The sequence below is a fragment of the Panthera pardus genome, unplaced genomic scaffold (genome assembly GCF_024362965.1).
Source record: "Panthera pardus isolate Hobbes unplaced genomic scaffold, ASM2436296v1 HiC_scaffold_20, whole genome shotgun sequence".
Lineage (NCBI taxonomy): Eukaryota > Metazoa > Chordata > Mammalia > Carnivora > Felidae > Panthera > Panthera pardus.
Window position 1 is genome coordinate 30,369,554 of NW_026526766.1, and position 14,495 is coordinate 30,384,048.

At 42.9% G+C, this 14,495-nt stretch overlaps 1 protein-coding gene and 1 pseudogene across 5 annotated transcripts in view; one reads left to right on the forward strand and one right to left on the reverse strand.

Moving 5' to 3' along the window:
- Nucleotides 1-1,798: 1,798 nt before the first annotated feature.
- On the reverse strand, nt 1,799-1,981 carry LOC109251653 (ATP synthase subunit ATP5MJ, mitochondrial-like; annotated as a pseudogene).
- Nucleotides 1,982-4,661: 2,680 nt separating this feature from the next.
- Nucleotides 4,662-14,495, forward strand: part of HABP4 (hyaluronan binding protein 4) — a 41,337-nt gene continuing 31,503 nt past the window's right edge. For 2 of the 5 annotated variants that reach the window (XM_019423428.2, XM_019423429.2), the window contains exons 1-2: nt 4,665-5,163; nt 10,762-10,924. In XM_019423428.2, the coding sequence (XP_019278973.1) occupies nt 4,770-5,163; nt 10,762-10,924 (557 nt within the window). In that variant the 5' untranslated portion in view covers nt 4,665-4,769. Of the gene's footprint in view, nt 5,164-10,761; nt 10,925-14,495 lie in introns of all 5 variants that reach the window. The other 3 variants (XM_019423426.2, XM_019423427.2, XM_019423430.2) reach the window with 3 other exon arrangements.

Genomic DNA, 14,495 nt, shown 5'->3' on the forward strand with positions numbered 1-14,495 from the left:
ATTATTAGAAATATTAGTCTAGGGGTGCCTGGGTGGCTCAGTCGGCTAAGCGTCCAACTCTTGGTTTCAGCTCAGGTCATGATCTCACGGTTTTGTGGGTTTGAGCCACACATCAGACTCTGCACTGGCAATGCAGAGCCTGCTTGGGATTCTCTGTCTCCCCCTCTCTCTACCCCTCCCCACTGTCTCTGTCTGTCTCAAATAAATAAATAAACTTAAAATAAAAAATAAAGTCTGTTAAATTGATCACATTAAACACAACATTGCAAATAACTCATGCTCATGTGATAAGAGTTGTTATTTTAGGAACGCGTTTAAGGATGCAATCTTCCAGCAGAAAAATTGTCAGGAAAAAATGTGATGCTACTTAATAAGTTTCCATCAGTAAATTCTACAGTAATTAATAGCCCCAAAGGAAACCCACGGCCAGCTAACACCAGCTAGAAGCTACTCATCTCTATTTCATTGGTTTTAAAGGTGTTCTTAATCCTAAAGTATTCAGGATTGGTTGACTTATAACTGTTTTAGGCAGTTATGATTTGGAAATTAGAATGCAGTGCTCCCAGAGCATGCCTTAAGAAACTGTTGTGATTGGTGGTGTTGGAAAGGAAATAGGAGGGCAATGGGGCAGTAAGCTGTCTCCAGATGTCTAGTAAGATGACAAGCCCGGGGTGCCTGGGTGGCTCAGTTGGTTGAGCATCCAACTTCAGCTTGTGGGATCAAACAGCTTGTGGGTTCGAGCCCCATGTCAGGCTCTCTGCTGACAGCTCAGAGCCTGCAGCCTGCTTCCAATTCTGTGTCTCCACCCTCTCTGCCCCTTCCCTGCTTGTGCTCTGTTTCTCTCTTTCTCTCAAAAATAAATAAACATTATGGGGCGCCTGGGTGGCTCAGTCGGTTGAGCATCCAACTTCAGCTCAGGTCACGATCTCACGGTCCGTGAGTTCGAGCCCCGCGTCAGGCTCTGGGCTGATGGCTCGCAGCCTGGAGCCTGCTTCCGATTCTGTGTCTCCCTCTCTCTCTGTCCCTCCCCCATTCATGCTCTGTCTCTCTCTGTCTCAAAAATAAATAAACGTTAAAAAAAATTTAAAAATAAATAAATAAATAAATAAATATTTAAAAAAATTTAGAGGATGACAGGTCCTCTCTCAAGTGGTAATGGTCCCTTGTTGTTGCTTGGTGATGGGCAGCTTAAAGTTGCCGGAGACATCTGGTTTGAAGCAGTGCTTCTCAAAATATGGTCTCTGGTACATGTGGTAATTCTGGTGCATAAAGAATCTTTGGAAATTTCATTCGTCTCATAATAATGAGGGCTCATTATGACTCTACCTAGTCTTAAGTGTGATTCAAAATGATAATAATAATGTTGATAATGACTTTCACTGAGGACTTACTTTGTGCCAGGTATGGTGCTCAACACTTCATATGCATTATCTGACCCAGTTTTCACAATAACCCTCAGAAATAGGTATCATTATTTTTTCCATTTTACAGATGAGAAAACTGAGGCACAGAAATAGGGAACAGGTCCAAGGTCACAAAATTAATTAGTGGCAGAGCCAGGATTCAAATCATGATAGAACTCCAAAATATATGCTTTAAATATTGTGGTAGAATCACATAAAATTTACTATTGTAGTTTTTTTTTTTTTTTTGTACATCACAGATACATTTATTCATGCCACAAAAGAAATAACACATCTGCAGGTGCACAGCGATACTCCATGTTCCCATCTAACAGCTGGCTGAAATTTATAGCCAGACTGATGTCCCATCTGATGTGTACTCCAGGTAAAGCTGGTTAATGATGACCATGAACAGGTGCCGGACTCAAAGCTTTCCCAGCTTTACTTCTTTTATCAGCACAACTGATTTTATAAACAATGAAGCCCATCAATCCCCTTCCTACCTAAATCTCCTGGTTAGCTTAGACAGTGTGGGGCCTCATGGGGGCCTAAACATTTTTAACAAGGATTTGAGGCATCTCAGTGCAGGACCCCTGTCGCAGGCTGCCCCAATCCTCATAGCCAAAAACTCGGAAAGTTGTGCTATTGTAGCCATTTTAAAGTGTACAATTCAGTGGTATTTACTACATTCACATTTGGTACAACTAACACCACTATAAATTCCAGAAAAATTTCCTCACCCCAAAAGGCAACTTCATGCACCTTAAATGGTCGCTCCCCATCTCCTTTCCCCCCTACCCCTGGCAACCACTAATCTGATTTCTGTCTCTATGGATTTGCCTATACTGGACATTTTATATAAAGGGGCATACAATGTGTGGCCTTTTGTATCTGGCCATAATGTTTCAACATTCATTTATATTGTAGCATGTATAAGTGCCTCATTCCCTTTTATACACAAATATTAATCCATTGTACCACATTTTGTTTATCCATTCATCCACTGATGTATATTTGGGCTGTTTCCACCTTTGGATATTGCAAGCAGTACTGCCACGAACACTCATGTACAAGTTTTTGTTTGAACACCTGCTATCAATTCTTTTGGGTAAAAAGAATAGGCTTTTGATCATAAACCTCTGCTGACTCCAAAAAGGAGATGACTGAATATCTTAAAATATTCATTCAGCAAATACTTACTGAGAACCTACCACACAACTACCCAGAATTTGAAGCACTGGGCATGTAAACTGCAACAAATAAGAAAGCAATGAATGACAGGCATCATCCCTATCCTCCTCAGGAATGACAGAAAATTAAATGAGTAAAACACAAACCTGGCAGCAGTCATGCTGGTGATGACTCACCTGAGCAAGAAGCTCTAAGGTGATGCTTTTGAATCAAGACAAATAAAACTAAGAGCAGATTAAACAATAATGTTATTTATCCTCTTATATAATAAATCTGAGGTAGGGAGTCTTCCCAGTGGGATAAATCAGCACCAAGGAATTAGGTTTTCTCTACCCTTCTGCTCTGCCATTCTCATAGTTGCAATAAGGAACAGCAACTCTAGGCATTATGTCTTCCTCACATAACAAAGAGCAGAGAACAGAGGTGGGAAATAACAGATCCCTTCTCAATCCCTTTTTTTAGATATAAGAAAAATGTTCCCAGGAATCCTCCATAACAGTTCCCCTCAGGGAAGATTTGCACCAGGAGCATATTCCTACACCAATCATTGGCAAGGGAATGGAATTAGAGTGCATGATTAGGATTAAGCAAGTTTGAGGCTGGCCAGAAGCCCAGCTTCCCCTGGGGCATACAGCCACCTGATGTCCTAACAAAATACAGCTTCTGGGAAAATGTAAGAGGAAAAGGAAGGAGTGGGACAGACAGCCATGTGCCAGGCAAAACTTCCCGGAGGACTGTGCAGTTCAGAGTCCTCTGAGTTCCAGTTCTCAATTGAAAGAAAAAAAGGGGGGGGGGGGGGTGGCGCCGGGGTGGCTCAGTCGGTTGAGTTCGAGCCCCGTGTCGGGTTCTGTGCTGACAGCTCAGAGCCTGGAGCCTGCTTCGGATTCTGTGTCTCCCTCTCTCTGCCCCTCCCCTGCTCATGCTCTGTCTCTCTGTCTCAAAAATAAATAAAAACATTTAAAAAAAATTTTAAAAACCCTCAATATGTCCAAAACTAACTCATGATTCCCATCAAAATGGTCTCTTCCAGTGTTCTATCTCTTTGGAATGCACCACCATTCCAGCTGCACAAGCCAGAAATAGGAGTCATCATACCCTCTTCATTTCCCTCAACACCCTCAACGCATCACCAGGTCCTGTTGATACAACCTCCCAAACAGCTCTTGAATCAATGAGTCTCTTCACCTCCACTCAACCATTCTAATTCAAGTCACTGTCATCATCAACTCTTCTCTGGAGTTCTGCAACAGTCTTTTGCTTGGTCTCCTTACATCTATTTGGACCTGCCTCCAACCTAGTCCTTCACAGTGCAACTACAGTAGCCTTTTCAAATACATGCTTAGACTTAAAATTTGCTTCCTATTGCTCCTAGGGGGGAAAAAAAAAAGCCGTCCCTCAGCTCTTTGCAATCCAGTTACAATGGTATCCTCTGAGTTTCAATGGGTTGTGCTCCATCCCACATCAAGACATCTTCACGTGTGGTTGCTCCTGCCCCTGTCATCCTTGGTAGTATGTCAGTTTAACCGTCACTTCCCAGGGAAAGCCTTTCCAGGCCTCCTAATTAGGTCAGGTCTCTGCTACTGGCGCGTAGAAAGTCTGTCCCTTCCTTTACCGCACTCTTCTGTCTCTAGACTAAGATCCGCAAAAACACGGAGCTAGTATCTCTTACAACATAATGCCTGGCACATAGTAAGTGTTCAATATGTAGTTGAATGGCTAGATGAATACATGAACTTCAAAGATGAGTGGCCCATTACCAATGTGTATCCAGCGCCAGAGAGAATACAAATAATGGCCGTGACCCACCCGCACAGCGGGGCCGCCAAGACTACAAGACTCGTTGCTCCTCCCAGTAGCTCCGCCCCTGTGCCCCGCCCCTCTCTGCTGAGTCGGGGGAGGGGCATAGAGGTCGCGTGACGTGACAGCCTCCGGCCGCTGATTGGGCTTCCAGACGCGCCGACAAGGAAAGGGGGCGTGTCTGCGTGTGCTGATTGGCTGTCGGGCGGTGGCTGGGCGGGCAGCGGCGGCGGCGGCGCGGGGGCGGGCGCGGGGAGGGACGGGACCAGGCAGGGCTGGGAGGGCGGTAGCAGCGGGCGGGATGGGTCCTCGCCGCCGGTTTTGCTGAGACTCGCTCGCGTGGGCTGCCAGCGGCGGGCCCGCAGTGGCCGCGGCGGCATGAAGGGCGCTCTGGGGAGCCCCGTGGCCGCGGCCGCCGCAGGCGCCGCGATGCAGGAGAGTTTCGGCTGCGTCGTGGCCAACCGCTTCCACCAGCTGCTGGACGACGAGTCGGACCCGTTCGACATCCTGCGCGAGGCCGAGCACCGGCGCCAGCAGCAGCTGCAGCGCAAGAGGCGCGACGAGGCAGCGGCGGCGGCCGGGGCCGGCAACCGCGGCGGCAGGAGTCCGGCCGGGGCCTCGGGCCACAGACCTGGCGCGGGCGGCGGCCGGAGGGAGTCCCAGAAGGAGCGCAAGAGCCTCCCGGCCCCTGGCGCGCAGCAGCCGGACAGCCCCGGGGGCGGCCCGCTGCCACCCGGTACGCGCGCCCCGCCGGGCACCTGGGCACCCCCGGGTAGGCGCAGTGGGCGGGAGGGGAAGGAGAATGGGGTCACGGAGGTCACCCCTCCTCTGCCGTCCCTCGACCCTCACTGTGAGACCGGGGTCAGAGGATCTTGATCCAGAAAGGGAAGGGGCTCCCGGGAAGAGGGGTTACGTAGAGGGTCCTTGTGGCGGAGGAAGGTAGGAAAAGAGAACGGGAGGGGGTGTCACGCCCCTTCTGGCCTTTTCCAGCCCCTTGGGCGGGGGGCGGCGTGCTGGCTTGGAATAGGGGTCTCAGAATCCCAGAACTGAGCGATTACAAGTTGGGCAAAGTTGAGGGATAATGTTGGGGTAGTGTTTGTCGGGATAACTAGGGTCGCTACCCCGGGCGCTCAAATCTAGAGCTAGCAGGGAAGGTCTCCATCCTCCAGCCCAACCTCTGCAAGATTCGGGTCGGGAGGTCAGAAGAGAAGCGTGGTGGGGAAGGAGGGAGGGTGAGCAAAGAGGGCGCACCCGGCCTCTGGGGGTGGTGGCGAGAGCCCAGGGTGTGTGAGGAATCGTGGGGATGAGGGGCTCGGGCCTCTGTGATGGAGCGAAGGCCTGGGTGACCGCGGGGGCGGGCTGTGACGTCAGGGCCGCGAGCCGAATGCGGCGGGGGCGGACGCGGGGTCCCCGGCTCCTGCCAGGCTCCGTGCTTTCACCCCATCCTTGTACACCCCATCCCCTTACTGTAGCTTCCAGCAGTCAGCCGGCATCATTTTTCAATACAGCATGTTGTGTCGCTGGGACGTGTAACTTGTCATTAAGTCAGGTTGCTTTAAGAAAAGCGTTTTTAACCTTTAACCCTTTTAAACAAGAATATTCAAAGTTCCCCACACCCTATTTAGCCAGGTACCACTGTCCGCATCCAGCGAGGGAGGGTACCTAAGAGTCGTTCATCACCTGAACTGCATCAGTTCATAGTCTGTAAGACTCCACCTGTATTTCCTCTGTTCTCCTAAAATAAAGCAGTGGTCCTAAGGTTTGCTTAAAAAGAGTGTTAAGATTAAGATGTGTCATTCGACCACTTGAGCCAGTGTTTGGCATTGTATTCAACTGGGCTTTGCTGGCTTGTTCCTTGCTTGATGACAGTTGTGCATCCCAGCCCTGAGATTACAACTCTGATTTAAGTGTTGGGTCTTTGACTCGTGCAGCTAGGTAATGTTTGCTTTACTTTTGTCTGTGAAAACTTCAGTCCAGCAATATCCCCTGAGAAATAGAAAATCAAGTCACTATAATAAAGATATTGAAAATTATTTTCAATGCTTTTGGATATTTTAAGACCCCATGCTAGTAGGCCAGCACATTTATGAGCCTATTTAAACAGTGAATGAGATGTGAGATATATTGTACGTTTTGTATTCTGATTTTTCTCATAAATCTATTTAGATATAGTAATGAAAGAATTGACTAAGGCTAAGCTTTTCCTCTCCCTTTGCTTTTTAACAGATGAAAATAATGTATTTTATCCTTTAAAGTAGTGTGAAACTGCAGTTAGTGCTGTTAATATACTGCTTTTTAACCTTTTTAATATTAAAAATCATGAATTTTTATAACAAATTTATAAAATTTTTGTAAATTTTGAGCAATTCTGAAATGTATGAAGTAAAGCAAAAATCTCCTATTTTTATTACTGGTTAACACCTTCTATTTATGTACAAACAGAGCTATTTCTTTTTTTCTAAATTTAAATGATATGTAAACTGAGTTGCAGCCTGCTTGTTTCACTTAGCATTGTAATCTAGTGGGTTTATAACTTTTTTCTGTCAATTGTTCATAATCCAGATGACCTGGGTTTTGAGATCTATATTAAAGATTCTTAGTTAATTTTGTAGATAGGATGGAAATTTTGTCATCCTGGTTCTTTTTCAAGTAAATGTTATTTCAGGAGCAAACAGCTCATTAATTTCCATTTATGTAGTTAGTACTAAATTTATAGAGAGCTACTCTCTCAAGGTTTTGTAGCCCTAATTAATATGGACTGTACCTTTCTAACATTCAAAATTTTTAATTTAGTTAGAATATTATAAATGAATGCTCAGTGTAGAGAAGAATCAAAGTCAAAACATGTTTGACATATAATGGAAATATTTTTGGATGTGAATGTGGAAATTACAAGATTTTCCCATGGAAACAGAGGTTTTTAATGCCCTTCAATATTTAACCCTTGGGTGAGCCTTGTTTTATAAACTCATTACTGAAATCTACAGAGACTGTTTTCAGCTTTCCTTTTCCTAGCCTTTCAGAACTATTGTCTTTGAGTGAAAGCTCAACTTTGTTTTGTAGAAAATCTTACTGTAAATTTTATTGTATTCTGCCCCTTCATATGGGCTTGGATTTAGATCAGTGATCAGACAGCATGTGCCAGCGTTTTATTGGAAAGGGCTAGAGAAATTCAGTGTTTGCATTATCCACTTGGAGCTGCTGACCCAGCACAGAAAAACAAACTAGGTTCAGTTGCAATCTTGATCGCTTAGCACTAAATTGTGGGGGGAAAACTGAACCCCTTTTATCTTTGGGGTTTGGGGAGACAAGTGTTTGCAGTGTATTCATAATTATTCTAATAAATATCCAGTTACATTTAATGGTATTTTTAATGTTTGTTTTGAGAGAGAGAGTGCACACATGTGTGTGCACATGAGCAGGAGAAGAGCAGAGAGAGAGGGAGAGAAAATCCTAAGCAGGTTCCCTGCTGTCAGTGCAGAGCCCCAAGTATGGCTCGATCTCATGAACCATGATAGCATGACCTGAGACCAGATCAAGAGTAGGACACTTAACCAGCTGAGCCACCCAGGTGCCCCTATTTAATTTTTAAAATTTTATTTTTTAAGTTTGTACACCAAAACTTTGGAAGAAGTTTTAATATAAAGTATGCAGTAAATGTCATTTTAAGTTTTGAATGGTGAATTCCAAATTTAATACAATATAAAAACAACAACAACAACAACCTTGAGGAAGCAAAGAGGTAGGATAAGCTCCTAAGTAATTTTGTAGCTGAGTGGAGATACTAAAGGTTTTTTTAAAAAATTTTTAACGTTTATTTATTTTTGAGAGAGAGAGAGCGTGAGCAGGGGAGGGGCAGTGGGAGAGGGAGACACAGAATCCAAAGCAGGCTCCAGGCTCTGAGCCGTCAGCACAGAACCTGATGCGGAACATGAACCCACAAACCATGAGATCATGACCTGAGCCGAAGTCAGACACTTAACTGACTGAGCCACCCAGGTGCCCCAAGTTTTATTTAAAGATAGGTTATAAATAGGAAATTTGAAGCTGTATTAAAATAATGTTTTTGCATTGAAGGAAAAGTATTGTCACTATTGACGTATCAGCTGATTGCTGTTATGTCATACTCTATTACAATTTTCAAGTTGTTAGATAATAAACTTCCAAAATAACATTTTCTACCTCACATTCCAAATTTGATCTCTATTAGGAATATACCTGCCCTCATTTGGCATTGCATATTCCTGGGACAAGTGTCACCCTCTGTTTTGTTTCTGCAAGAGAAACAATGATCTATTATGAGAAAGATAACATCTTTCCCATTTCCCAAACACGTCACAAGCTCAGATTGTAACATCAGTACAGGATGCAAATCCGATTTAAGGGACATTAACTTAAGACTGAACTTAGATTTATTGTGGAACTTTTCACATTGAAAAAATACTTTATGTTAACAAGTAATAAATTGCACAATTTTATGTTTGTGGTGTCACAGACTTGACTTCTGCTTTAAAATGAAATCAGTAAGATACTGGAACTATGTTACTATGTACATGTGCCCAGTACAAAGTTCAGATAGAAGCTATTCAGTAGGAAGACAGAAAAATATGTGTAAACATATATTCCTTAAGAGTTATATATATCTGTCTAAGAGAGGAATCCAGGACTTTAAAAATTACTCATTACTTCAAATACATTTAATATTTTGATGGCTCAGTTGGTTAAGCATCCAACTTTGGCTCAGATCGTGATCTCATGGGCTGTGAGTTCGAGCCCTACATCGCACTTAGGCTCTCTACAGTCAGTGCAAAGCCCGCTTCAGATCCTCTGTTTCCCACCGCACCCCCACCCCTTCCCTGCTCATGCACGCTCTCTCTGTCTCTCAAAAATAAACATTAAAAAAAATTTTTGATAGCCATACAACCAATGTGAAGGGTATAAATTATACCAAGGAAAATCGAAGCTACTGTAATAAAAATGGTACATCATGTTTGAGATGGAGAGCTTTTAAGTATTTTTTTTAAGAAAAATAAAATGCATTTTTAGAAGATGATTTAAGAAGTGACAAAGTTCCTTACAACGTACTTACCAAGTGTTAGCTGCTTTCAGACATAGACTCTGCTTAAAATTTTTAAAGCATCAAAACTAGAGAGGAGTAAAGTGAGAGAGAGGCCTGGAGTGGCCCTGGCTGAGTGCTGGCCTGTGAACGAGAGATGCCCCCTTCCAGTGTTGTCCCTTGGATCAGTTGGTAGATAGCAGTTTGGCCTCATATTGAAAAGTATGATCATAAATGTATAAATTCCATCAAAGATCAAGAGAGCAGGAAAATCTGTTTTCAAACAAACAAAAAAAATAACAGCAGTACAGAACTGTATTTAGAAATGAAAACCTTAGTAGCCGATGATAAACCATAGTTTATCTGAAAGTACAATCTGACATATAGGGCATTTATCCTTTAATATTCTGTATGGAGTGTAGCTACCATGTTTTAATAAAGCTGCTGTTGACAACTGTAGTTAATTTAGCAAATGTGTGTATCCATAGCTGTCACAGTCATTGTGAGTTACCTGTAATTATACGTCAGTTGGTGTAGTTTATCTTATATTTTCTAGGACAGAAGGGAAAGAAAACCTAAGTATCTTAAAAGTTTTATGAGGGGGGCGCCTGGGTGGCTCAGTCGGTTAAGCGTCCGACTTCGGCTCAGGTCATGATCTCGTGGTTCGTGAGTTTGAGCCCCATGTTGGGCTCTGTGCTGACAGCTCAGAGCCTGGAGTCTGTTTCAGATTCTGTGTCTCCCTCTCTCTCTGCCCCTCTTCTGTCTCTGTCTCTCAAAAATAAATAAACGCTAAAAAAATTAAAAAAAAAAAGTTTTATGAGGAAGTACAGTTGACTCTTGAGCAACCAGGGGGTTAGGTTGAAACCAGGTTTCAAGCCGTGCAGTTGAAAATCCACATATAACTTTGAAGTTCCCAAAAACTTAACTACTAGTAGCCTACTACTGACTGGAAGCCTTGCCAGTAATAGTCAATTAACATTTATTTTGTATATGTAGTATATATTCGTAGAGCAGATAAGCTAGAGAAGAGAAAATGTTATTAAAATTATAAGGAAGAGAAAATACATTTACACTTCTGTACTGCATCTGAAAAATTCTGTAAGTGGGCCCATGCACTTCAAACCCCTGTTGTTCAAGGGTCGATGGTAGTTGACTGTGGGCTACAATGATATCCATAACTTTTTTCTTCTCTGAACATTTCCAAACTTCCTGGATTTTCCTATGATGTCGACTTCTAGAAAAGTGGAATTTAAAACTCCCTGTAGGTGTGCTCTCATGGACCTGGTGTCCCAGCTGTCCCTTCTGATTTGGCAGGCCAGAAGCGAGCTCCTAGAAGAGGGGAGCAGCAGGGATGGAATGACAGCCGGGGGACAGAGGTGACACTTGACAGAGCAGAGCGGAGATCCTACAGGGAATATCGACCCTATGAGAGCGAGAGACAGGCAGACTTTACATCTGAGAAGTTCACGGATGAAAAGTACGTACTGCAGACCTTGGTCAGGAGGGTGGGGGGAACCAGGAGGGTTTTACTAGAACTGTTAACCTTTGCAACCTTGGCAGTCACTTTAGGTGACACAGGAAGGATGTTCCATTTATTTCTTGGGTGACCTTAAGTCTTGGTTCAGGAAATGATGTAAGGTGAAAAATGAGTTATTTATTGGTAACTACACAAAGCACTCTTGTAAAGAAAAAAACTACACAGGAGTCTGTTAAACTGGTTAAATTTTCTTTTGCAGTTGAAGCTAAGCATAATTATGGTTTTGATTTAACATTACTAATTTAGACTACTAACAAATTTAAACAAGTTCCTAGCCCCATGGTTAGGTCACTTGGCTATCATGATGACATTTTAAGAAAAACTGATACAGTGTATAAAACCAATTTCTGGCTGCCATACCTTCTTCTAGAAAGTGCTCTGATCTGGAAGGTAGTCTTGGGCTGGTGCAGCCTGACACTGCTCCTGACCACCCGCGCCTGCCTGTACACACGTAGCGGTTCTTTGTGTCTTATGCTTGGCCCTAACAAGACAGATGCTTACTGCCTAAAGTTTGTGTTAAATTATTCAACCTTTATAGCACTGAGTTTAGATTAAACTGAAACAACTTGTGAATCACATTTCAAGGAAAATAGGTTAAAAAAAAGGCTAAAGGAGACTAGAATAGTGTACGTTGACACTATTAGCCGTCAACAGTTTAATGTCAAGGGAGCCGTTATTCCCAAAGTATTCCAAGTTCTTGACTATTGATTCCATTTAGGATCCTGGCTACAAGTTTTAACCAAAGGACATGTAAAAACTATGTTCATTAAAACACCACCTCATTAAAACACCACCCCTTCCCCCAAAAGACCCCCAGAAGTCCAGCAGAGAGTAGCTCAGTCTGAGAAGGCTGAGCAGCTGGTGACTCCCACAGATGTATTCCCTAGAAATTACATATTGAGAACATCAGGCTAGTGTATCTGCCACCATATTGGAGCGTGAGGGTTAGAGAAAGGCTTAATTCTGCTATTTTTGGAGAGTACTTCAATTTTGCTGTGTAATGGCCATAGTCTGCTTGCTTACAGAAAGACTTCTGGATCAGAGCTGCTTATTTGGGGAAGCATATGTGTATTTTTTTTTTTTCTCACTTCAGGGATTTATTCTGTGGAAATAAGGAAATTATAGCTCAAAAGCACAAACTCATGTTTCCAGCTTTTTTTAGTAGCAAAACTATGAGTCTTTTAAAAGGATGAGTATATGTTAACACAAAATGATGCCTATTAAGTGAAGTCATACATGAAGATAGGGGTAGAGTGGGATATGGGATTATGGAGGGATTTATCTTTTTTCTTTAAAAATAACTTCAGATTTATTGGGGTGCCTGGGTGGCTCAGTCCGACTTCGGCCCAGGGCATGATCATGATTCATGGGTTCAAGCCCCACATCAGGCTCTGTGCTGACTGCTTGCTCAGAGCCTGGAAGCTGCTTCAGATTCTGTCTCGTTCTCTCTCTGCCCTTCCCCTGCCCACACTCTGTCTCACTCTGTCTCTCAAAAATAAATAAATGTAAAAAAAAAAAAAATGAAAACTTCAGATTTATAGAAAGTTCCAAGAATTATACACAGAATTCCCATATACCCTCATCCAGATTCCCCAACTGTTAACATTTGCTTTATCATACCCCCTCCCTCTCTACCCCCTGCCTCTCTCCTTCTCTTACACACACACACACACACACACCTTTTTTCTTTGACATTTAAGAGTAAAGTGCAGATGGGGCGCCTGGGTGGCTCAGTCAGTTGAGCATCTGACCTCAGCTCAGGTCATGATCTCACAACTCCTGGGTTTGAGCCCCGCATCCGGCTCTGTGCTGACACTCGGAGCATGGAGCCTGCTTCGGATTCTGTCTCCCTTTCTGTCTCTGCCCCTCCCCCACTCATGCTCTGTCTCTCTCTCTCTCTCTCAAAAATAAACACTAAAAAAAATTTAAAAAGAGTAAAGTGCAGAAATACCTCTTTATCCCTAAATACTTTAAATGTATTTCCTGAAAACGTTGTACAATTATCAAACATATTAACCTTGATACATTACTGTTATCTAATTCTCTATATCATGTAATCTACAGAGTACTCAAATTTCACCAGTTGTCCTATAATGTCCTTTTAGCAAAAGAAAAAAAATGCCTGGTTCAGGATCCAGTCCAGGAGTGTGCACTGCATTTAGTCGTCTTTCATTTGGAACAGCTCTTTACTCTTCCTTTATCTTTGACTTTGACATGTCAGAAGAGGAAGGACCAGTTATTTTGTACAACAGCTCAGAACCGAGTTTGTCTGGAACGATGTCATGCACTTTGGCAGGAATACCACACAAGTGAGGTCTTGTGTCCTTCGCAGTGTATCATGTTAGGTATATGGAGGGAAGTTTTACTTTCAAGGAAATGTGAAATTATTTTTGATAAATCATGTGCTATCAGAAAAGATATTTTCCTTAGTTTCTTAAAAAGTACTCTTCTATTAATAAAGATCCATAAGACAATTTGGATAGTTTAGAAAATGCATACAATTATAAAGAAAATTAAAGCCACTTATCTTACCATTTAAGGTAATTACTCCTAACATTTGGACTAATTTTTTCCTTTTTTTTAATACATAGATATACTTAAATATTAAGATGATAATACATATATACTGAGTGCTTTATATTCTTTCTTTTTCCATTTGACATGGTCAAAGTCATTTCCATGTCACTAACAATGTTTGGTAAACATTTTCTTTTAAATTTTTTTGAAAGAGAGCATTTGCAAGTGGGGGAGGGGCAGAGGGATCAGGAGGGAGAGAATCCTAAGCAGGCTCTATGCTCAGTGCAGAACCTGACATGGAGCTTGATCACTCAACCGTGAGATGATGCCCTGAGCCAAAATCAAGAGTCAGACGCTTAATTGACTGAGCCACCCAGCTGCCCTGTGAATTTTTGGTAAACATTTTTTTTTAATGTTTTTACTTATTTTTGAGACTGAGAGAGAGAGAGAGAGACAGAGCACAAGTGGGGAAGGGCCAGAGAGAGAGGGCTACACAGAATCTGAAGCAGGCTCCAAGCTCTGAGCTGTCATCATGGAGCCCAATGCAGGGCTCAAACTCATGAACTGTAGGATCGTGACCTGAGCCGAAGTTGGACGCTTAACTGACTGAGCCAGCCAGGCGCCCTGGTAAACATTTTTAATGGCTCTATTATGAGCTGTTGTGGATGCAGTACAGTGTAATAATTTCCTTAGTGTTGGACCTTCTCTAGATGGAAGTTCTAGAAATGGGAACCCCAGTTAGGGCCATAAAGCAGTGGTTCTCAGCTGGGTGTCATATATTAAAACCTGGGACCCAGTTTGTGCTTCAATGCAAGTTTGGATGGGTGCATGTAGTGTGAAAACAAATTAGAGTCAGGGGGATCTTTTGATATGTAGTGACCAATCACTATCTTAGTAACCTGTCCATTTACTCTGTCACTAATAATCTAGAGCCCTTCTCCTAGCTCTTTCTGCAGAGTTGAATATAATAAACTTTGATCTTGGCTTATTTGAT